Source organism: Anolis sagrei, chromosome 3, assembly GCF_037176765.1.
Source record: "Anolis sagrei isolate rAnoSag1 chromosome 3, rAnoSag1.mat, whole genome shotgun sequence".
In the NCBI taxonomy this organism is placed as follows: Eukaryota; Metazoa; Chordata; class Lepidosauria; order Squamata; family Dactyloidae; genus Anolis; species Anolis sagrei.
This window is the reverse complement of record NC_090023.1, coordinates 2,314,198-2,336,858: the sequence shown is the minus strand read 5'-3', so window position 1 is coordinate 2,336,858 and position 22,661 is coordinate 2,314,198. Positions and strand designations below refer to the sequence as shown.

The 22,661-nt window shown below is 47.4% G+C and overlaps 1 protein-coding gene across 2 annotated transcripts; it reads right to left on the bottom strand.

Moving 5' to 3' along the window:
* Positions 1-1,742: 1,742 nt before the first annotated feature.
* Positions 1,743-22,418, bottom strand: CHRNA10 (cholinergic receptor nicotinic alpha 10 subunit). Of its 2 annotated transcripts, XM_067466407.1 has the most exons (6): positions 22,109-22,418; positions 21,922-22,004; positions 19,188-19,333; positions 15,842-15,996; positions 8,485-9,017; positions 1,743-2,921 (listed from the first exon to the last, which is right to left on the bottom strand). In XM_067466407.1, exons 2-6 carry the CDS (start codon positions 21,980-21,982, stop codon positions 2,410-2,412), a joined length of 1,407 nt encoding a protein of 468 aa, XP_067322508.1. In that variant the 5' UTR covers positions 21,983-22,004; positions 22,109-22,418; the 3' UTR covers positions 1,743-2,409. The 2 variants fall into 2 exon arrangements, with proteins under 2 accessions (XP_067322508.1, XP_067322507.1); XM_067466406.1 differs by having other exon boundaries at positions 21,922-22,418.
* Positions 22,419-22,661: the final 243 nt, after the last annotated feature.

Below are 22,661 nucleotides of genomic sequence, written 5' to 3'. Positions count from 1 at the left end.
TCCTTAAAAGAGAGATCCAGGCAAGTCCAGCTCTTTCCATCCAAACCTAGAATGGATTCATTGGCCTGGAAACCATTTGGCCACCATTATTTCCATTGGTACACCATCACAGAAAGTGGAAGCCAGTGGGAAACACTAGGGGAAAGCTACATTATTACAGGAGTATTGACTCCATCAAGGAAAGCTCGAGTTTGCAAGGCAGTAGAAGACCAGGAGTGCATCTACATAAGAATCCTACATAAGGAGACCCTTTTCCTTTTCGATTGTGTGCCAGATCTGTGAGGAATGCAGCATTTTGAACACTTGCCTCCTTCCTTCCAAGAAGCCTGAATGAAGAAGGATGGTGAGCATGAATGAGAGAATGAAGGGATTATGAGTGGATGTTAGAGTGGATGTGATGTTTCCCCCTTTTGTTTGCGGGTCCAATTCTTTCTCTGAAAGTGTCTGTCCCACTGACAATGGATTAAAGAACATTTTCAGGTTCAAAAAGTATTCACGATAGAGGGGTGCCAACACTCTTCTGCAGAAGAGGCCTTGCAAAATTAGCACTCCCAGGATTTCCCAAAGCATGGAGCCATGGCAGGTCAAGCAGAATTCAAACAGCATCCATTTCACAGTGTGGATGCCTCTCCAAGAATTCTTGGAGGTTATTGGTAGTTTGAGTTTCAAGGTGCATCTCCACCAAATGAATGCAGTTTGACAACCACTTTAACAGTTGCAGCTCAGTGCTTTGGGATCCCAGGAGTTGTAGCTTCACAAGACCTTTCTCTGTCAGAGTGTGCTGTTGCCTCCCCAAACTACAACTCCCAGGGTCCCACTGCAAGGAGCCATGGCAATTTGAGTCTCCTTTGGGAGAGAAAAAGCAGGGTATAAATACTAATATTATGAAGGAGAAGGAGAAGGAGAAAGAAGAAGGAGAAGGTGAAGGAGAAGGAGAAGGTGAAGGTGAAGGTGGTGAGGGAGAAGGTGAAGGTGAAGGAGAAGGAGAAGGAGGAGGAGAAGGAGGAGAAGGAGGAAGTGAAGGAGAAGGAGAAGGAGAAGGAGAAGGAGAAGGAGGAAGTGAAGGAGAAGGAGGAAGTGAAGGAGAAGGAGGAAGAAGTGAAGGAGAAGGAGGAGAAGGAGGACGTGAAGGAGGAGGAGGAGGAGGAAGTGAAGGAGGAGGAGGAAGTGAAGGAGAAGGAAAAGGAGGAAGTGAAGGAGAAAGTGAAGGTGAAGGAGAAGGTGGAGGAGAAGGAGAAGGAGGAAGTGAAGGAGGAGAAGGTGAAGGGGGAAGAGGAGAAAATGAAGGGGTGGAAGTGAAGCTACCACTATCCTATAGCACTGAGCCATGGCAGTTCAAGAGGTGTCAAAACAGGTTAATTCTGCAGTGTAGACGCTCCACAGGACTCTTGGAGGTCCACTGATGGTGTCAGCTGGAGAGCAGACAAGAGGAACACAACTTCACAATTTCCACGCCATAGTTTGCACAGTACTCCCCAAAGGCCATGCAGTCCAACCCCTTTTCTGCCAGGTAGGCGGATACCATCCAAGCTCTCCCAACAGATGGCCATACATCTAAAAACCTCCAGAGAAGGAAAGAGACTACGGGCAGTTCTTTAGATTAGTTTTCTTAAGTGGAATTTCTTAAGGTACATTTATAAGTGTAACTCCAGCCATATATATATATATATATATATATATATATATATATACACACACACACACACACACACACACACACATATACATGTGTGTGTGTGTGCGTGTGTGTGTGCGTGTGTTTTAGGGAGCATTTCTGACCCTGTGTGAATGGGATTTCGGGAAATGTGGCTTGTTGTGGAAACAAGGAGATAGAGCTTCAGTGGAGTGACCTGTTCCCACTGATAATAACTCTTCCAGGAGTGAATGTCTCTTCTTCAAGATGGATTTATCTCACTTCCTGCTGTCTCAGCCTCGTTGTTCTTAACTAGGAAGAACAACGTCCTGTAACTGAGCTTCCAAACTGTAAGACTGAACTAAAAGCTTTCTTTTCCCTCCCAGAGCCCTGAGGAAAGGGGCGGAACTAAAGAACTTAACGATGATAGACAGGTGGCTGGCCCTATGGCTGCCCTATGGGAAAAACTCTCACATCCTGTAACTGAGCTTCTAAACTGTAAGCCTGAACTAAAAACTTTCTTTTCCCTCCCAGAACCCTGGGGAGAGGGGCGGAACTAAAGAACTTAACCATGATAGGCAGGTGGCTGGCCCTATGGCTGCAGCCTGGAAGGAACCACCCAACTGCAATATGCAGGGCCAAAACAAACACATGCATAGAAAGGAAGTTTAGGCTTCTGGTACAGCTGTACCAGCACACTATCTGGTACAGCTGTAGGAGTCATTTGTAAGTCAGGGACGGCCTGCCCGTAAACCTCGGATCCGACACACGGAGACTCAGACGGCCTGCCCCATGATGAGGACGCTCATGATGAAGACCATGGCGAAGAAGACCCACATGAAGAAGCGGTCCATGACCTTGGCCACCTTCTTCCACTCCCCAGTCCGTTTGGAGGCCGCCTTCTGGTCCCGGAAGCAGTTGGCGATGTACTCCACGTTATGGAGGATGCTGCTGCCCTGGCGGCAGAGGCACCCACCCTTGGCACAGGGTGCAGCCCCCCCGGGACCCCCCTCCAGGTCCACAAATGCCTCCCCAGGAGAAGCCGGGCCCCTGGCTTTCTCGCCGACCACCTGGGCCTTGGATGAAGAGTCCGGCTCCGGTCGAGGGCTCCGGCAACTCTCCCCGACTTCGTAGACGAAGAAGATGCGGGCCATGTAGTGCAGGATGAGGGTCTTGGCCCACTGCGGGACCGGCTTGGCCCCGGGGCCACAGTGGTGGATGTTCATGATGAAGATGGTCAGGGCGGTGGAGGCCGTGATCATGGTCATGGTGGCGATGTAGTACTTCCCTGGAGTGGAGAGAGGGAGAGACACAACAGAGGAGGAATGGGAGTTGCAGAGTGGGAAGGGCCCCCCAAAGGGCACCCAGTCCAACCCCCTTTTTTCTACAGCCATGGTACCAGAAGCCTAAATCTCCTTTCTATGCATGTGTTTGTTTTGGCCCTGCATTTTGCAGTTGGGTGGTTCCTTCCAGGCTGCAGCCATAGCGCCAGCCACCTGCCTATCATCGTTAAGTTCTTTAGTTCCATCCCTTCCCCCAGGGTGCTGGGAAGGAAAAGAAAGCTTTTAGTTCAGTCTTACAGTTTAGAAGCTCAGTTACAGGACGTGAGAGCTTTTCCCATAGGGCAGCCATAGGGCCAGCCACCTGCCTATCATCATTAAGTTCTTTAGTTCCGCCCCTTTCCCCAGGGTTCTGGGAGGGAAAAGAAAGTTTTTCGTTCAGTCTTACAGTTTAGAAGCTCAGTTACAGGACGTGAGAGCTTTTCTCATAGGGCAGCCATAAGGCCAGCCACCTGCCTATCATCATTAAGTTCTTTAGTTCCGCCCCTTTCCCCAGGGTTCTGGGAGGGAAAAGAAAGTTTTTAGTACAGTCTTACAGTTTGGAAGCTCAGTTACCGGACGTGAGAGCTTTTCCCATAGGGCAGCCATAGGGCCAGCCACCTGCCTATCATCATTAAGTTCTTTAGTTCCGCCCCTTTCCCCAGGGTTCTGGGAGGGAAAAGAAAGTTTTTAGTACAGTCTTACAGTTTGGAAGCTCAGTTACCGGACGTGAGAGCTTTTCCCATAGGGCAGCCATAGGGCCAGCCACCTGCCTATCATCGTTACGTTCTTTATTTCTACCCCTTTCCCCAGGGATCTGGGAGGGAAAAGAAAGTTTTTAGTTCAGTCTTACAGTTTGGAAGCTCAGTTACAGGACGTGAGAGCTTTTCCCATAGGGCAGCCATAGGGCCAGCCACCTGCCTATCATCGTTACGTTCTTTAGTTCCGCCCCTTTCCCCAAGGTTCTGGGAGGGAAAAGAAAGTTTTTAGTTCAGTCTTACAGTTTGGAAGCTCAGTTACAGGACATGAGAGCTTTTCCCATAGAGCAGCCATAGGGCCAGCCACCTGCCTATCATCGTTAAGTTCTTTAGTTCCGCCCCTCTCCCCAGGGTTCTGGGAGGGAAAAGTAAGTTTTTAGTTCAGTCTTACAGTTTAGAAACTCAGTTACAGGATGTGAGAGCTTTTCCCATAGGGCAGCCATAGGGCCAGCCACCTACCTATCATCGTAAAGTTCTTTAGTTCCGCCCCTTTCCCCAGGGTTCTGGGAGGGAAGATTTTTAGTTCAGTCTTACAGTTTAGAAGCTCAGTTACAGGACGTGAGAGCTTTTCCCATAGGGCAGCCATAGGGCCAGCCACCTGCCTATCATCGTTAAGTTCTTTAGTTCCGCCCCTTTCCCCAGGGTTCTGGGAGGGAAAAGAAAGTTTTTAGTTCAGTCTTACAGTTTAGAAGCTCAGTCACAGGACGTGAGAGCTTTTCCCATAGGGCAGCCATAGGGCCAGCCACCTGCCTATCATCGTTAAGTTCTTTAGTTCTGCCCCTTTCCCCAGGGTTCTGGGAAGGAAAAGAAAGTTTTTAGTTCAGTCTTACTGTTTGGAAGCTCAGTTACAGGACGTGAGAGCTTTTCCCACCTGTAGAGAAGCTCAGTTTCTTACAAAGCTCCGGGGGGAAATAGTCCCAAAGCTTCTGGAGAAGACACTTCTCAAAGCTCTGGCTGGGGAACTTACAGCCTCACAGCTCTACAAGCCTCTGGGGAAGACAGCCCTAAAGCTTCTGAAGAAAACAGTTTTACAGATCCAAAGGTCTCCAGCTGGAAAATTTTGGCCAGTAAGGTTTACTCAGGTACCCAAAAAGCAAATTGGAACCGGGAGTAAGGCCCCACGCCAGCCAGCTTGCCCAGGGAGGGGTCGGAGGGTTTTCCTTGTAAAATAAAGAAATAGTTCACGAAGCAAGCTGCCTGTCCTTTGTGGGCACGTTAAGAAGAATGTGTGTGTTTTGTTGAAGATCTAAACAATAATAAAGAACTTTGTTAAACTTTCCAAGTTTTTAAAGACCTTGTTTAGGAAAAACCATAGGGCCTCTCAGCCGAGGCACCCCGGCGTCCCGCTGGGCACAAAGAGCTTGCCATAGATGCAGGTGAAACGTCAGGAGAGATTGCTTCTAGAACATGGCCATATAGCCCAAAAAACCTACAACAACCCAATGATTTAAGAATAAACTTCCAAAGGAGTTTGGATGAAAGCCAGAGCTCAAGTGTGCTTATTCGAGCCGTAGCAAACTAGGATTTTGCGAGAGCAAACTAAGCCAGCACGAGCGATGCTCCGCCTCTTTCTCCGCCTATTTCCCTTTGCTAGGGCAGCGTTGTGAGCATAAGCTTGTGCCGCAGCAAACTACAGGAAGCTTGCGCTCGGGCTTGCTCCGAAGCCCCGCCTTTTCCCCCCCGAGGCTGCTCTCTCTCTTGCTAGCGTGCCTGTTTTCCATTGCAGAGGGCAGGGATGTGAGCGTATGCTCACAGTTGAATTCTGCCAACTGCGAGAGTACACTCGCATCGCTTCCCTAGCAAGGGAAAACAGGCACACTAGCAAGAGAGAAAGCAGCCTCGGGGGGAAAAAGGTGGGGCTTCGGAGCGAGCTCAAGCACAAGCTCGCTCTCGCTTCCAGTAGTTTGCTACGGCTCTTAAAGTGGTGAGCTACTATGCAAGATCAGAGACCATGCTATTAACTCTCTGCTAACTGTAACCAAGACTCTGCAGTCTTTCAGGGATCAGAACTAACTACAACAACCCAACGATTGAAGAATAAACTTCTAAAGGAGTTCGAATGAAAGCCAGAGCTCAAGTGTGCTTATTCAAGCGGTGAGCTACTCTACAAGATCAGAGACCATGCTATTAACTCTCTGCTAACTGTAACCAAGACTCTGCAGTCTTTCAGGGATCAGAACTAACTACAACAACCCAACGATTGAAGAATAAACTTCTAAAGGAGTTCGAATGAAAGCCAGAGCTCAAGTGTGCTTATTCAAGCGGTGAGCTACTATACAAGATCAGAGACCATGCTATTAACTCTCTGCTAACTGTAACCAAGACTCTGCAGTCTTTCAGGGATCAGAACTAACTACAACAACCCAACGATTGAAGAATAAACTTCTAAAGGAGTTCGAATGAAAGCCAGAGCTCAAGTGTGCTTATTCAAGCGGTGAGCTACTCTACAAGATCAGAGACCATGCTATTAACTCTCTGCTAACTGTAACCAAGACTCTGCAGTCTTTCAGGGATCAGAACTAACTACAACAACCCAACGATTGAAGAATAAACTTCTAAAGGAGTTCGAATGAAAGCCAGAGCTCAAGTGTGCTTATTCAAGCGGTGAGCTACTATACAAGATCAGAGACCATGCTATTAACTCTCTGCTAACTGTAACCAAGACTCTGCAGTCTTTCAGGGATCAGAACTAACTACAACAACCCAACGATTGAAGAATAAACTTCTAAAGGAGTTCGAATGAAAGCCAGAGCTCAAGTGTGCTTATTCAAGCGGTGAGCTACTATACAAGATCAGAGACCATGCTATTAACTCTCTGCTAACTGTAACCAAGACTCTGCAGTCTTTCAGGGATCAGAACTAACTACAACAACCCAACGATTGAAGAATAAACTTCTAAAGGAGTTCGAATGAAAGCCAGAGCTCAAGTGTGCTTATTCAAGCGGTGAGCTACTCTACAAGATCAGAGACCATGCTATTAACTCTCTGCTAACTGTAACCAAGACTCTGCAGTCTTTCAGGGATCAGAACTAACTACAACAACCCAACGATTGAAGAATAAACTTCTAAAGGAGTTCGAATGAAAGCCAGAGCTCAAGTGTGCTTATTCAAGCGGTGAGCTACTATACAAGATCAGAGACCATGCTATTAACTCTCTGCTAACTGTAACCAAGACTCTGCAGTCTTTCAGGGATCAGAACTAACTACAACAACCCAACGATTGAAGAATAAACTTCTAAAGGAGTTCGAATGAAAGCCAGAGCTCAAGTGTGCTTATTCAAGCGGTGAGCTACTCTACAAGATCAGAGACCATGCTATTAACTCTCTGCTAACTGTAACCAAGACTCTGCAGTCTTTCAGGGATCAGAACTAACTACAACAACCCAACGATTGAAGAATAAACTTCTAAAGGAGTTCGAATGAAAGCCAGAGCTCAAGTGTGCTTATTCAAGCGGTGAGCTACTATACAAGATCAGAGACCATGCTATTAACTCTCTGCTAACTGTAACCAAGACTCTGCAGTCTTTCAGGGATCAGAACTAACTACAACAACCCAACGATTGAAGAATAAACTTCTAAAGGAGTTCGAATGAAAGCCAGAGCTCAAGTGTGCTTATTCAAGCGGTGAGCTACTCTACAAGATCAGAGACCATGCTATTAACTCTCTGCTAACTGTAACCAAGACTCTGCAGTCTTTCAGGGATCAGAACTAACTACAACAACCCAACGATTGAAGAATAAACTTCTAAAGGAGTTCGAATGAAAGCCAGAGCTCAAGTGTGCTTATTCAAGCGGTGAGCTACTATACAAGATCAGAGACCATGCTATTAACTCTCTGCTAACTGTAACCAAGACTCTGCAGTCTTTCAGGGATCAGAACTAACTACAACAACCCAACGATTGAAGAATAAACTTCTAAAGGAGTTCGAATGAAAGCCAGAGCTCAAGTGTGCTTATTCAAGCGGTGAGCTACTATACAAGATCAGAGACCATGCTATTAACTCTCTGCTAACTGTAACCAAGACTCTGCAGTCTTTCAGGGATCAGAACTAACTACAACAACCCAACGATTGAAGAATAAACTTCTAAAGGAGTTCGAATGAAAGCCAGAGCTCAAGTGTGCTTATTCAAGCGGTGAGCTACTATACAAGATCAGAGACCATGCTATTAACTCTCTGCTAACTGTAACCAAGACTCTGCAGTCTTTCAGGGATCAGAACTAACTACAACAACCCAACGATTGAAGAATAAACTTCTAAAGGAGTTCGAATGAAAGCCAGAGCTCAAGTGTGCTTATTCAAGCGGTGAGCTACTATACAAGATCAGAGACCATGCTATTAACTCTCTGCTAACTGTAACCAAGACTCTGCAGTCTTTCAGGGATCAGAACTAACTACAACAACCCAACGATTGAAGAATAAACTTCTAAAGGAGTTCGAATGAAAGCCAGAGCTCAAGTGTGCTTATTCAAGCGGTGAGCTACTATACAAGATCAGAGACCATGCTATTAACTCTCTGCTAACTGTGACCAAGACTCTGCAGCCTTTCAGGGATCAGAACTAACTGCTTGCCTTTGAGACAGTCTGTCCCATTGAGAAGCTGGAGGAGGCTGTGAGAGGAGAAATTCACGTGACTACCTAGCAGGGGTGTTGTGTGTGTTTTTTTACTCTTTCTCCCTTCAACTCTCATGACACAAACAACCCTGTTCCTCTCTTGCATTGCTTTTCTACCCCATTTTGGGTGTGCCCTGTTTCCCTCTGGCAGGTCAACTTACCGATGAGGGGTACGTTCTCAGAGGGAGGCATGCTTTCGGCCACCAGGAGCTGGAAGACGGTGAGGGCCAGGAGGACGGTGACCCCAAGGGAAACCTTCTCCCCTGAGTCAGCCGGCAGGTAGAAGCCCAGCGGGGCCAGGAAGGAGATCATGACGCAGGGCAGGAGCAGGTTGAAGATGTAGAAGGAGGCCCGACGTTTGAGGTGCAACGTATAGGTAACATCTGGGTAGGGCTCTGAGCAGCAGCCATAGGTGATGACGTTGCGCCGGGCCGGCATGCCCAGCACCTCCCACTCCACATTGGCCACAAAGTCCGTCAGATCCCCGGTCTCCTGTTTGTTCAGCAGGTCAATCTGGTTCCCGTTGTAGGTCCACGAGCCGTAGGTCAGCCGGCACTGCTGCCCATCGAAGGGGAAGTAGGAGACATCCACCTTGCAGGAGCTTTTGGTGATGGCTGGAGAGTCCCAGGTGATCTGCCCGTCGTGGCGGATGACCACGTTGGTCTCCATGGAGCCCGTGAACTGGTCGTCCGCACTGGAAGGGGACACATGGGTCAGGGAGTTCAGGAAGAATATGTCAGTTTCTGTATTTTGGGTTATGTACTAGATTTCCAAAATGTGCTTTTAAAGCTGGAAGCATGTGTATGTAATAATGTCCAACCGGGATAGTGTTAACGAACCACTGAATGTTGTATGAATCCTAGAAAGGTATATGTGTGTCAGTTCGTGCTTCCTGTGTGTGACGCCGGATGCTTTCAATGGAATGTGAAGGAGGCGCGTCTACTGTTTAAGCAGTGAGCTACTATACAAGATCAGAGACCATGCTATTAACTCTCTGCTAACTGTAACCAAGACTCTGCAGTCTTTCAGGGATCAGAACTAACTACAACAACCCAACGATTGAAGAATAAACTTCTAAAGGAGTTCGAATGAAAGCCAGAGCTCAAGTGTGCTTATTCATGCGGTGAGCTACTCTACAAGATCAGAGACCATGCTATTAAGTCTCTGCTAACTGTAACCAAGACTCTGCAGTCTTTCAGGGATCAGAATTAACTGCTTGCCTTTGAGAAGGCTCAGCGTAGCCATTACTGATTTGTCTCTTGCTGGAGACAGATGCTGAAATGTAACTCTGCTGTATATAGCTGTAAATAAAGCTAATTGTTTTATTACTTTATGGCTATGTGCCGGGACAGCTTGATTGCCTCGCCAAATTAATCTTCCCTCAATCTGGACACGAGACCCCTTTGGATGCATCTGCTGGAAGATGACCATACAGCGCAAAATACTCACAGCAACCCAGTGATTCCAGCCATGAAAGTCTTCAATAATACATCCTAGGATTGCATTGGGCTTTTGAGCTGCTGCATCACACATTTGACTTATATTCAGTTTGAGGTCTACTAAGACTCCTAGATCCATTTCACATGGACTGTCTTAGTAGCAGAATTCAAAGCAATCACAGATCGGAGAGATGGGCCAAAACTAACAGAATGAAGTTCAACAGGGACAAATGCAAGATACTCCACTTAGGCAGAAAAAAAAGAAAATGCAAAGAGACAGAATGGGGGACGATGCCTGACTTGAGAGCAGTACGTGTGAAAAAGATCTTGGAGTCCTCATGGACAACAAGTTAAACATGAGCCAGGAATGTGATGCGGCGGCAAAGAAAGCCAATGGGATTTTGGCCTTTGGCATCAATAGGAGCATAGTGTCTAGATCCAGGGAAGTAATGCTCCCCATGCTCTATTCTGCCTTGGTGAGACCACACCTGGAATACTGTGTCCAACTCTGGACACTACAATTCAAGAGAGATATTGACAAGCTGGAATGTGTCCAGGGGAGAGCGACTCAAATGATCAAGGGTCTGGAGAACAAGCCCTATGAGGAACGGCTTAAGGAGCTGTTTAGCCTAAAAAAGAGAAAGATGAGAGGAGATATGATAGCCATGTATAAATATGTGAGAGGAAGCCACAGGGAGGAGGAGGGAGCAAGCTTGTTTTCTGCTTCCCTGGAGACTAGGATGTGAAACAATGGCTTCAAACTACAAGAAAGGAGGTTCCATCTGTACATTAGGAAGAACTTCCTGACTGTGAGAGCCGTTCAGCAGTGGAACTCTCTGCCCCGGAGGGTGGTGGAGGCTCCTTCTTTGGAAGCTTTTAAGCAGAGGCTGGATGGCCCTCTGTCAGGGGTGATTTGAATGCAATATTCCTGCTTCTTGGCAGAATGGGGTTGGACTGGATGAAGGCCCATGAGGTCTCTTCCAACTCTAGGATTCTATGTTCAGCAGTGGAACTCTCTGCCCCGGAGAGAGTGTGGTGGAGGCTCCTTCTTTGGAAGCTTTGAAACAGAGGCTGGATGGCCATCTGTCAGGGGTGATTTGAATGCAATATTCCTGCTTCTTGGCAGAATGGGGTTGGACTGGATGAAGGCCCATGAGGTCTCTTCCAACTCTAGGATTCTATGTTCAGCAGTGGAACTCTCTGCCCCGGAGAGAGTGTGGTGTAGGCTCCTTCTTTGGAAGCTTTTAAGCAGAGGCTGGATGGCCATCTGTCAGGGGTGATTTGAATGCAATATTCCTGCTTCTTGGCAGAATGGGGTTGGACTGGATGGCCCAGGAGGTCTCTTCCAACTCTGTGATTCTAGGATTCTATGATTCTATGAAATGATTGGGGTCTGGCCAAGACTGAAGATATCATCCTAAATAGATTAAGGCCTAAATGGCATTATGGAAAACTGCAAAAGGAAGTGAAGAACTCATGAACTGCTGAACTGAACTGTGATAAAAACATACTGGTGAGAACTCCTGACATTGCTGACCTGTTGAACTGTGGTTGAAAACAACATGTTTACATGGTCAAAGACAATAACTCTTTAAGTTAAGAGAGTCAAACAATGGTTCCTTACGTTAAGAAGGAAAAGCAACACCTGTCCGGGACTGATGGACTCAACATGTTATAGCTGGATAACAAATTAATCAATTTAGAACAACGGCAGAAATCTATATATATAAATCTGTTAAATTGGTTCAACGGGACAGCAAAACTCCACAACTCCCCAGCGAAACTGCACCAAAATTGCCATGCCCATAACACAACCCACAAGGTACAAACATATCTACTCAAAATGAAAAACAACACAACAACACACTCACAAGGTACTCAAAATATCTACTCAAAATGAAAAACAACACAACAACACACTCACAAAACGGCAAAACAACACAACTCAAAAAAACCCCAATGAAACTTAACCAAAAAAATCTGTTAAATTGGTTCAATGGGACAGCAAAACTCCACAACCCCCCAATGAAACTTAACCAAAATTGCCATGCCCATAACACAACCCACAAGGTACAAACATATCTACTCAAAATGAAAAACAACACAACAACACACTCACAAAATGGCAAAACAACAAAACTCAAAACCCCCCAATGAAACTTAACCAAAATTGCCATGCCCATAACACAACCCACAAGGTACAAACATATCTACTCAAAATGAAAAACAACACAACAACACACTCACTAAACGGCAAAACAACAAAACTCAACCCCCCCCCATGAAACTTAACCAAAATTGCCATGCCCATAACACAACTGACAAGGTACAAACATATCTACTCAAAATGAAAAACAACACAACAACACACTCACAAAATGGCAAAACAACAAAACTCAACCCCCCCCCAATGAAACTTAACCAAAATTGCCATGCCCATAACACAACCCACAAGGTACAAACATATCTACTCAAAATGAAAAACAACACAACAACACACTCACAAAACGGCAAAACAACAAAACTAAAAAAAAACCAATGAAACTTTACCAAAGTTTTCTATATATCTACAAAATATAACTAGAATAATAATTTCTTTATTTGACCAGTCATATGACCATTTTAAGATTTACACACGAGTAAAAGGCAAGGCAAAAAGGAGAGGACAACAGCTGACCTTCTATTTCCAGTCAGAGTCTTATTTTCCTGGTTCTTCTTTTAGGAAATGTGCTTTTTTCTTGATAGCTTCTATATAAATTAAAATGTAATGTTCGTTTGTGGGATTAACATAACTCAGAAACCTTTGGGCTAACCGACACCAAATTTGGACACAATACACCTATCAGGCCAACAAGTGATCATCACTCATAAAAACACTGAAATCACAGTGAAAGAGACTTAAAAAGCAAAAAAAAAATTAAATTACAATGCATGCACAAAATACATTACAATGCATGCACAAAACCACATATATACACAAACACACACATATACACTAGGCCTGGGCGGTTTCGTTCGTTAATTTTGTACTTCGTTAAATATTCGTTAATTTTAGCAATTACAAAACGATTACAAAACTTATTTTTAAACCCGGAAGTGTTTTTAAATATCGAAACGGCAGGCGCCAAAAAGTTTTGTATTTCCGTCCATTTCGGAAATACGTAAGATGGCCGCCTGGCGATGCTTGCTGGGAGCTCTCCTCTCTCTCCTCTCTTAGCCAGTCAGAGGCAGAGCCTGAAAGAGGAGGAGGAGGAGGAGGAGGAGAGGGCGGGGAAGGCGCCGGCTGAGCAAGCGAGCGAGAGGGCGAGCGGCGAGCGAGAGGGCGAGCGAGAGGGCGAGCGGCGAGCGAGAGGGCGAGCGGCGAGCGAGAGGGCGAGCGAGAGGGCGAGCGAGAGGGCGAGCGGCGAGCAAGAGGGCGAGCGACCCTCAGCGGGAAGGCGGCCCGTCCCTCCTTCCTCACCTTTGCGGTGGGTGTACTTCATTCTCCCAATTCCTTAGCGGAGGGCTGTGCTTTGTTCTCCAAATTCCTTAGCGGAGGGCTGGGCTAGATGGCCTTTGGGGAGCCCTTCTCCCAATTTCGCATTGCTTCGGAGGAGCCGGGCCCGACTCGGCGGCAGCGCTTGAGGGCCCGCCAGAGTGAGTGCCTGCCTTCCCTCCTTAATAATAATTTCTCCTCCCTATTCTACTAAATTAATAGTTAAATTTAAAAAATATTGAAAAAATATTGAAAACAAAGGGTGCCATCTTTACAAAATGTTTTGTAAATATTAACGAAATTTCGTAAATACCGAACTTTTTTAAGGGAAAATTTTGTAATTATTTTAAATATCGAAACAAAAAAAAACCCCAGTTACAAATCGATTTTAGAAACAATTTTTTGCGTTGTTACCCAGGCCTAATATATACACACACAAAACACATATACACAGACTGGGCCACAGCAACGTGTGGCAGGGGACGGCTAGCACTATAGAAGAGACCTTCTTCCTTTCCAAAAGTGTGGCAGACTGCAGGAATGGAGGGTCTGTACCCCCGCCTCTTTCTCCAAGGGACAGAGAGAGGTGGTGTATTCACAGAATTGGGTTTAAGGTCTACTACAGTGGTTCTCAACCTGGGGTCCCCAGATGTTTTGGGCCTACAACTCCCAGAAATCCCAGCCAATTTACCAGCTGTTAGGATTTCTGGGAGTTGTAGGCCAAAAACATCTGGGGACCCCAGGTTGAGAACCACTGGTCTACTAAGACATCTGGATCCCTTTTGCACTTACTCTTTCCAAGCTAGGTCTCCGACCCATCTTATATCTCTGCAGAACTGGACACAGGGTTGTTAATCTGGTTATTAATCTTGTTTGACTCTCTTAACTTAAAGAGAGTCAAAAGTTGCACATCGCAAGTGTTGAACCTCACTCAGCACATAGAAGATGGTTTTGAAAGGCAACAGATCACAGGAGCTGTCTTCATAGACCTGTCAGTAGCCTATGATACTGTGAACCACCGCTGCCTCCTCCTGAGGAAAATGTCTAATATCACAAAGGACGACCACCTCACCCGCCTCATAGGAAACCTGCTACAAAACAGGAGCTTTTTTGTTGAGTTCCAGGGCCAGAGAAGCAGATGGCGGAAACAGAAGAACGGCCTGCCTCAGGGGAGCGTGCTTGCTCCATCCATGTTCAACATCTACACAAATGACCAGCCACTGCCAGAAGGGACAGAGAGTTTCATCTATGCTGATGATCGTGCCATCACCGCTCAAGCAGGGACCTTTGAGATGGTAGAACAGAAGCTTTCCGAAGCTCTAGGTGCTCTTACTGCCTATTACAGGGAAAACCAGCTGATCCCCAACCCATCTAAAACACAGACATGTGCCTTTCATCTCAAGAACAGACAAGCATCCCGAGCTCTGAGGATTATTACCTGGGAAGGAATCCCACTGGAGCATTGCAGCGCACCCAAATACCTGGGAGGAGTCACTCTGGACCATGCTCTGACCTACAAGAAGCACTGCCTGAACATCAAACAAAAAGTGGGCACTAGAAACAATATCATACGAAAGCTGACTGGCACAACCTGGGGATCACAACCAGACACAGTGAAGACATCTGCCCTTGCGTTATGCTACTCTGCTGCTGAGTATGCATGCCCAGTGTGGAACACATCTCACCACACTAAAGCAGTGGATGTGGCTCTTAATGAGACATGCCGCATTATCAGATGGGGTGTCTGCGCCCTACATCACTGGAGATATTGCACTGCTTAGCCGGTATCGCACCACCTGACATCCGCCGGGATGTAGCAGCCAATAGTGAAAGGACCAAGGCAGAGACATCTCCAGCTCATCCCTTGTTTGGGTATCAACCAGCACATCAATGACTAAATAGTTTTCTAAGATCTACAGAGACACTCGCTGGAACACCTCAGCAAGCAGGAGTCCAAAAGTGGCAGGCTCAAACCCAGAACCTCAATCCATGGGTGATACCAGATGAGAGACTCCCCCCTGGGCACACAGAAGACTTGAAAGCGCTGAACAGACTGCGCTCTGGCACCACGAGATGCAGAGCCAACCTTCAGAAATGGGGCTACAAAGTGGAATCCTCGACATGTGAGTGTGGAGAAGAGCAAACCACTGACCACCTGCTGCAATGCACCCTGAGCCCTGCCACATGCACAAGGGAGGCCCTTCTTGCAGCAACACCAGAAGCACTCCAAGTGGCCAGATACTGGTCAAAGGACATTTAATCAACTCTCATACTCACAAATTTTGTAATCTGCTTGTTTGCTTTGTTCTGTTAGAAATGTAATATAATTTGACTGGTTGTTCTGACACGACAAATAAATAAACTTAAAGAGTTATTGTCTCCGACTATGTAAACATGTTGTTTTCAACCACAGTTCAACAGAATAGAGCGGGACTACGACTCCCCTCAATCTGGACCAGGGACCTTTAAATGAAGGCCGTGGACCGAATCTGGCCAGCCATGTCATTATACGTGGTCCTCCTCCAGAAACCAGACTCCAACCCCAATGGAGTAGAACAACTACTGCCCCCCTTCCTCTCCCCTCTGCCCCACTTTGGGACCCACTTGTTGTAAAGGACGATGTCCGGCCTCCAGACGTAGCTGCTAGGGATGCGGATGGAGTCGATGCCATCGTAGGCCTCCCTTTCCCAGCTCAGGTAGGCGTCCACCCACACCTGCCGGATCCACAGGTATGCCGTCAGGATCTGGTTCCGCTCGTCCTGAAATGCAAGAAGAGGTCAGGTGGGGGCAAAAGGACTATATCGATGAGGTCATTCACTTGCATTCATTTCAGACTCATAGGATCCTGGAGTTGGAAGGGGGCTCCTAAAGGCAATCTACTCCAACTCCATTCTGCCAGGAAGGAATCCACAAAAGTCCCCTGTTCAGCCTCTGTTTCAGACTTCACTGCTCCCAGGCAATATAGGTCCCATTCAAGTTGGAAAGGACCCCCAAAGGCCATCTAGACCAACCAAGCCCATCCATGCTCTGTTTAAAGGCCTCCGGGGAAGAGGCTCCCCTGGACTCCCAGGCAGTGTATTCCAGATATCCCATAGCAAAAGGGGGTTGGACTAAGTAGCCTTTGGTGTTCCCTTCCGAATAATTTATTTTATGGGCAAATCAATTATTCAGAAGCAAAGAAAAGGGAGAAAACAGAAAAACTAATATAAGAATGTGATACAAATAATAAATAAATAATACCATCTGTGAATCGTTTTCAGTGCTTCCAATGCGGGCCTCCTGCCTTATCAAAGAGACTGGACTAGATGACCTTAAGGGACCCCTGGGGGGAAATCTAATAAAATTCAGTATCAGTGAAAAGGGCAAGGTGTTGGAGCAGGTGGTTGCCTCTCAGCTTCAGGGCTTCCTGGATGACATCAACTACCTGGACCAGTCACAGTCTGGTTTCAGGCCTGGCCACGGCACTGAGACAGCCTTGGTCGCCTTGGTGGATGACCTCTGCAGAGAGCTGGACAGGGGGAGTGTGACTTTGTTGGTTCTTTTGGACATCTCAGCGGCTTTCGATACCATCGATCATGGTATCCTTCTGGGACGACTCTCCGGGATGGGTCTCGGGGGCACGGTTCTGTCATGGCTCTGATCCTTCCTGGAGGGTCGATCCCAGATGGTGAAGCTGGGAGACGCCTGCTCTGACCCCTGGCTGTTGACCTGTGGGGTCCCGCAAGGCTCTATTCTGTCTCCCATGCTCTTTACCATCTACATGAAACCGCTGGGAGAGGTCACCCGGAGTTTTGGAGTTAGGTGCCATCTCTACGCAGATGACACACAACTCTACTACTCTTTTCCACCTAATTCCAAGGAAGCCCCTCGGGTGCTGGACGAGTGCCTGGCCGCTGTGTCTATCTGGATGAGGATGAACAAGCTGAAGATCAATCCCGACAAGACAGAGGTCCTCCTGGTCGATCGTAAACCGGATCGGGGTATAGGGTGGCAACCTGTGTTGGACGGGGTTACACTCCCCCTGAAGCCACAGGTCTGCAGTTTGGGAGTCCTCCTGGATTCTTCGCTCACGCTTGAGGCTCAGGCGTCAGCGGTGGCCGGGAGGGCTTTCGCACAACTGAGACTTTGTGCGCCAACTGCAGCCATACCTCGTGAAGGCAGATCTGGCTGGAGTGGTCCATGTCTTAGTCACCTCCAGATTGGACTACTGTAATGCGCTCTACATGGGGCTGCCCTTGAAAACGGCTCGGAAATTTCAGTTAGTCCAACGGCCGGCGGCCAGATTGTTAACTGGGGCTCCTTACAGAGAGAGGTCAACCCTCCTGTTCAAGGAGCTCCACTGGCTACCATTCATTTTCTGGACCCAATTCGAGGTGCAGGTTCTTACCTACAAAGCCCTGAATGGTTTGGGACCCACCTACCTGCATGACCGCATTTCTGTCAGAATGGTTATAGTTATTTCATATGTATGTTTTTCAATGTGTTTGTATTAGTGTTGCTATGTATGAGTATTACTTCTTAAAGATGGATTCAGCTGTGTGTTAGAATTGTTATTAAAAGGCAGAGAGAGAGAGAACCTTGAGACAGAGATAACAGAAATTCCTTTGCCAAGAGAAGAAAAAGGGAGTCACCCAGCTTGAAGGACAGGATGTTTATTCTTGCCTGTATGTCTTGTGCTGTGTTCGTCGCCATTGTTAGTTCTAAGATGTAGTCTGTGTGTATAGACGTTTTAAGTAAAACTACCTTAGAAGAAGAATGCTGCCTGCGTTTGTTTATTTTGAAACCACATGCTTGCTGTGCCCAGACTGGAGAGTCTGACTGCTAACAATTTCTGTGTATGAACCCTCACAATCTCTTCAATCATCTGGAGAAGCCCTGCTCACGTTTCCACCTGCATCGCAAACGCGATTGGTGGGGATGAGGGAGAGGGCCTTCTCGGTGGTGGCCCCTCGACTTTGGAACTCACTTCCTAAGGACATCAGGCATGCCCCATCTCTGGCAGTCTTTAGGAGGAGCTTGAAAACGTGGTGATGCAAGTGATGCAAGTGAACCCTTGCATTATGTCCTCTGAAAGCACTTTATACTGATTTAGGACTGCTTGTTCGCCCCACCTCCTATACCTTGTTCATGCCCAGCATTATTTGTTAACTTAATTACATTTGGCCCAGCCATAGTTTTAAATGTGTTTTGTGCTATTGTGGTTGTTATTGCTTGTATTGATGTATTGTGGGCTCGGCTGCACCGAGTCCCTTGGGAGATGGTAGAGAGGGGTATAAATAAAGTCTTCTTATTTATTATTATTATAAAAGATCCATTTCTGAATCAGAATTCAACGTGTCACATCAGTGAATCGTTTTCGGTGCTTCTAACACGGGCCTCCTGCCTTCTCAAAGAGGCTGGACTTGATGATCCTGCCTTCTAACCCTTCATTCATGACTTAGATGAAGGGCTAGAAGGCAGGATCATCAAGTTTGCAGACGACACCAAATTGGGAGGGAGAGCCAAGACTGCAGAGGACAGGAGCAGGATTCAAAGGGATCTTGACAGATGAGAGAGATGATGGGCCAAAACTAACAAAATGAAGTTCAACAGGGACAAATGCAAGATACTCCACTTTGGCAGAAAAAATGAAATGCAAAGATACTGAATGGGGGACAATGAGGCCTGGCTCGAGAGCAGTACGAGTGAAAAAGATCTTGGAGTCCTCGTGGACGACAAGTTAAACATGAGCCAGGAATGTGATGTGGCGGTAAAAAAAGCCAATGGGATTTTGGCCTGCATCAAGAGGAGCCTAGTGTCTAGATCTAGGGAAGTCATGCTCCCCATTGGGGTTGGACTGGATGATGGCCCACGAGGTCTCTTCCAACTCTTTGATTCTATGATTCTATGATTCTAGATGACCTCAAGGTGCCCCCTTCCCTATGGGACTCCTGGCCAAACAGAGCCTTACCATGTCTATGATCTGAGAGAGAGTGACCTGGAGGGTGACGTTGAGGGCGCGGTCCGTGTCCTCCGCCGGGCGCAGTGCGTTCGAGTAATTGGCAAAGAGGTCGCTCAGAAGCTTGTAGGCAAACCTTCCTTGGGCCCCAGAGACACCTGGGAAAGGGGAGGACAAAGGTCGAGACAAAGGGCAGAGCAAGGTCAATGGTCAAGTGAACTACATCTCCCAGGGTCACAAAGAAGAGGCTGTTGTTGATCTTTTTTATTTTCCAAGGTGAACATATTATAACAGGCCTGGGCCAACTTCAGCCCTCCCTCCGGGTGTTTTGGACTTCAACTCCCACAATTCCAAATATTCTACTGATATGCAGATTGAATGAAAAGTAATGCCTCCACCTTGGTACCTCTTCAACAGATGGCAGTACTGGTATGCAGCAGGTACTGGCTTGTTCAGTAGACTCTCCTCTACAGTTCCATTTTGGTGGGAAGCCTTAGCATTGAATGGTTGTGTTGTTAAAGTGCGAAGTATGGAACCTTGCACAGATGGTAGGTCAATGCGACTTAAGCAATGTGCAGTCATTGAATTCTTGACAGCAGAAGGTGTCACCCTGAAGGAGATACATCAGAGAATGAAAGCTGTTTATGGTGATTATGTTGATGTGAGTACTGTGCGTTGGGCGAGTAATTTTAAAGATGTTGAGATGACACCTTGAAGGTGGAGGCATTACTTTTCATTCAACCCATGTACTTTACACTTTAACAACACAACTGCTCAATCCTAAGGCTTTCTGCCAAAATGGAAATGTAGAGGAGAGTCTACTGAACAAGCCAGTACCTGCCGCATACGAGCACTGCAATCAGTTGAGGAGTTACCAAGATGGAGGCATTACTTTTCATTCAACCCTCATACTTTTCACTTTAACAATACAACAATTCAATGCTAAGGCTTTCTGCCAAAATGGAACTGTAGAGGAGAGTCTACTGAACAAGCCAGTACCTGCCACATCTGTTGAAGAGTTATGAAGGTGGAGGCATTACTTTTCATTCCACCCTCGTACTTTGCACTTTAACAACACAACCGCTCAATGCTAAGGCTTCCCACCAAAATTGGAACTGGAGAGGAGAGTCTTCTGAACAAGCCAGTACCTGCCACATACCAGGACTGCTATTTGTTGAGGAGTTACGAAGGTGGAGGCATTACTTTTTATTCAACCCTCGTATAAACATAAAATATATTCATATCTTATATCTATATTCACGGCAGTGAAAGTGGTGCCAAACCGCATTCATTCCACCAAACGACAATTCCCGGGACTCCATTGCATCAGTTGAATCCAGACTGTGGAACAAATGCAGTTTGGCACCACTTTGATGCAAAGGAATCCTGGGAATTGTAGTTTTGCAAGGCCCCAACCTTCTAAAGACCTTGTGCAATGAATGGCTCGATGCTATGGGCACCTGGGAGTTGTAGTTTTGCCTGGTCTTGACCCTTCTTGACCCCAACTCCCAGGATCCCGTCGCCTTGAGCCACGGCAGCTGAAGTGGTTCCAAACTGCATCAGTTTAGCAGTGTAGATCCACCCTGAGAGCAAGTAGAGGGAAGGTAATGAACAGGAAAGGTGGGATTTGAAGCCCTTCCTTCCCTTCCCTTCCTCCTTCCTTGCTTCCTTCCTTCCTTCCTTCCTTCCTTCCTTCCTTCCTTCCTTCCTTGCATCCTTCCTTCCCTCCCTCCCTCCCTCCCTCCTTCCTTCCCTCCTTGCGTCCTTCCTTCCCTTCCCTCCCTCCCTTCCTTCCTTCCTTCCTTCCTTCCTTCCTTCCTTCCTTCCTTCCTTCCTTCCTTGTGTCCTTCCTTCTCTCCCTCCCTTCTTCCTTACTTCCTTCCCTCACTCCTTCCTTCCTTCCTTCCTTGTGTCCTTCCTTCTCTCCCTCCCTTCTTCCTTACTTCCTTCCCTCACTCCTTCCTTCCTTCCTTCCTTCATTCCTTCCTTGCGCCCTTCCTTCGCCCTTCCTTCCCTCCTTCCTTCCTTCCCTCCCTCCTTCCTTCCTTCCTTCCTTGCGCCCTTCCTTCGCTCCTTCCTTCCTTCCTTCCTTCCTTCCTTCCTTCCTTCCTTGCGCCCTTCCTTCCCTCTTCCTTCCCTCCCTCCCTCCTTCCTTCCTTCCTTCCTTCCTTCCTTGCATCCTTCCTTCCTTCCCTCCCTCCCTCCCTCCTTCCTTCCTTCCTTCCTTCCTTCCTTCCTTCCTTCCTTCCTTCCCTCCTTCCTTCCTTCCTTCCTTCCTTCCTTGCATCCTTCCTTCCCTCCGTGCTGCCCTGTCCTCACCTGAAACTTGAATGCCAGGTGTCCCCTTTCTCCGGCAGGTGCGCCTATTGACATCTTGGAGCTTGGCTTACAGATCAAGGCAGGCCTTTTTTCCAATTAGGAAAAGGTACATTTCGAAGGAGGCGGGCGGGTGGGCACAGGTGACTGAATTGCAATTTACCTGATGGCCACACCTGGCCAAACGTCCCCCCCCCCCCCATAAATGCCAGGTTTCTACGGAGCCTTTCCAACCCCTCCTATATTTTCCAAACATAGGCTGAGGATCAAAGCAAGCCGGGAGGTGCGTTGGCTGAGAGAAATCTACCTGCTCCCTCCAGGTGGGAGGTCAAAGCAGAAACCTTAGAATCTGCAGGAGAGACGGAGAGAGGAAAGATGGAAGGGGAAAGCAACAAACCAGCTTTGCAAAAGGAAGACAGGTAAGACTTACCTGGCACCTGGAAGCATCCCAATAACAGCAGGTAAGTACGGAGGAAAGGGTGCGGAGGCATCTTGGGGTTCCTGCAGATAGTTCTGAAATGCAGCCAGAGGGAGGGATTAATTCGCGGCACCCAAAGGACCTCAATCCAGTTTCCTGGGGGACGCAGGTAAGGAAGGAGGGAGGGAAGGGTGCACACCTGGGCTCAGGTGAAAGGAGTTCCTTCGGCCCTCTCTCTTGCTTTCTCTCTGCTTTCTCTCTGGCGTGTGATGCTCTTTGGCGGAGGAAGAGGCCACAGAAGGATGCTCCTTCGTCCTCCTCACCTGCCCAAAGGACAAATGAGCAGACGGTGGCATCTAGCGACGGATCAGATCAGGAATCACAATGAAGAGGAGCTCAAGGAGCCGGGGATGCTGAGCCTGGAGAAGGAAGAGGCCGAGAGGAAGAGCCTCCAGAGCTGAGCGTAAATATTTGAAAGGCTGTCACCCTTGGGGAGGGATCACAGTCGTGTTCTGCAGCAGCCGAGGACAGGGAGTCAGATGGCAGGGAAAGGGAGTCCTCCAAGGCAGGAGGAAGAACGGCCTTGGACATCACAGCCATTTCACTTAGGAATATGCTGCAGCCAAATATAAACTGCCAAGGAGTCCAGTAGCATCTCCTTCCTTTCTTCCTTCCTTCCTTCCTTCCTTCCACCCATCCATGTTTCCTTCCTTCATTCCTTCCACCCATCCATGTTTCCTTCCTTTCTTCCT

Coding starts and splice junctions, on each gene's coding strand:
- CHRNA10 (XM_067466406.1), bottom strand. CDS start 21,982: ATGCCTCCGCACCCTTTCCTCCGTACTTACCTGCTGTTATTGGGATGC. Junction 15,997..19,187: donor TCTCTCAGATCATAGACATG/GTAAGGCTCTGT, acceptor CTTGCATTTCAG/GACGAGCGGAACCAGATCCT. Junction 2,922..8,484: donor TGAGAACGTACCCCTCATCG/GTAAGTTGACCT, acceptor TCTCCACTCCAG/GGAAGTACTACATCGCCACC.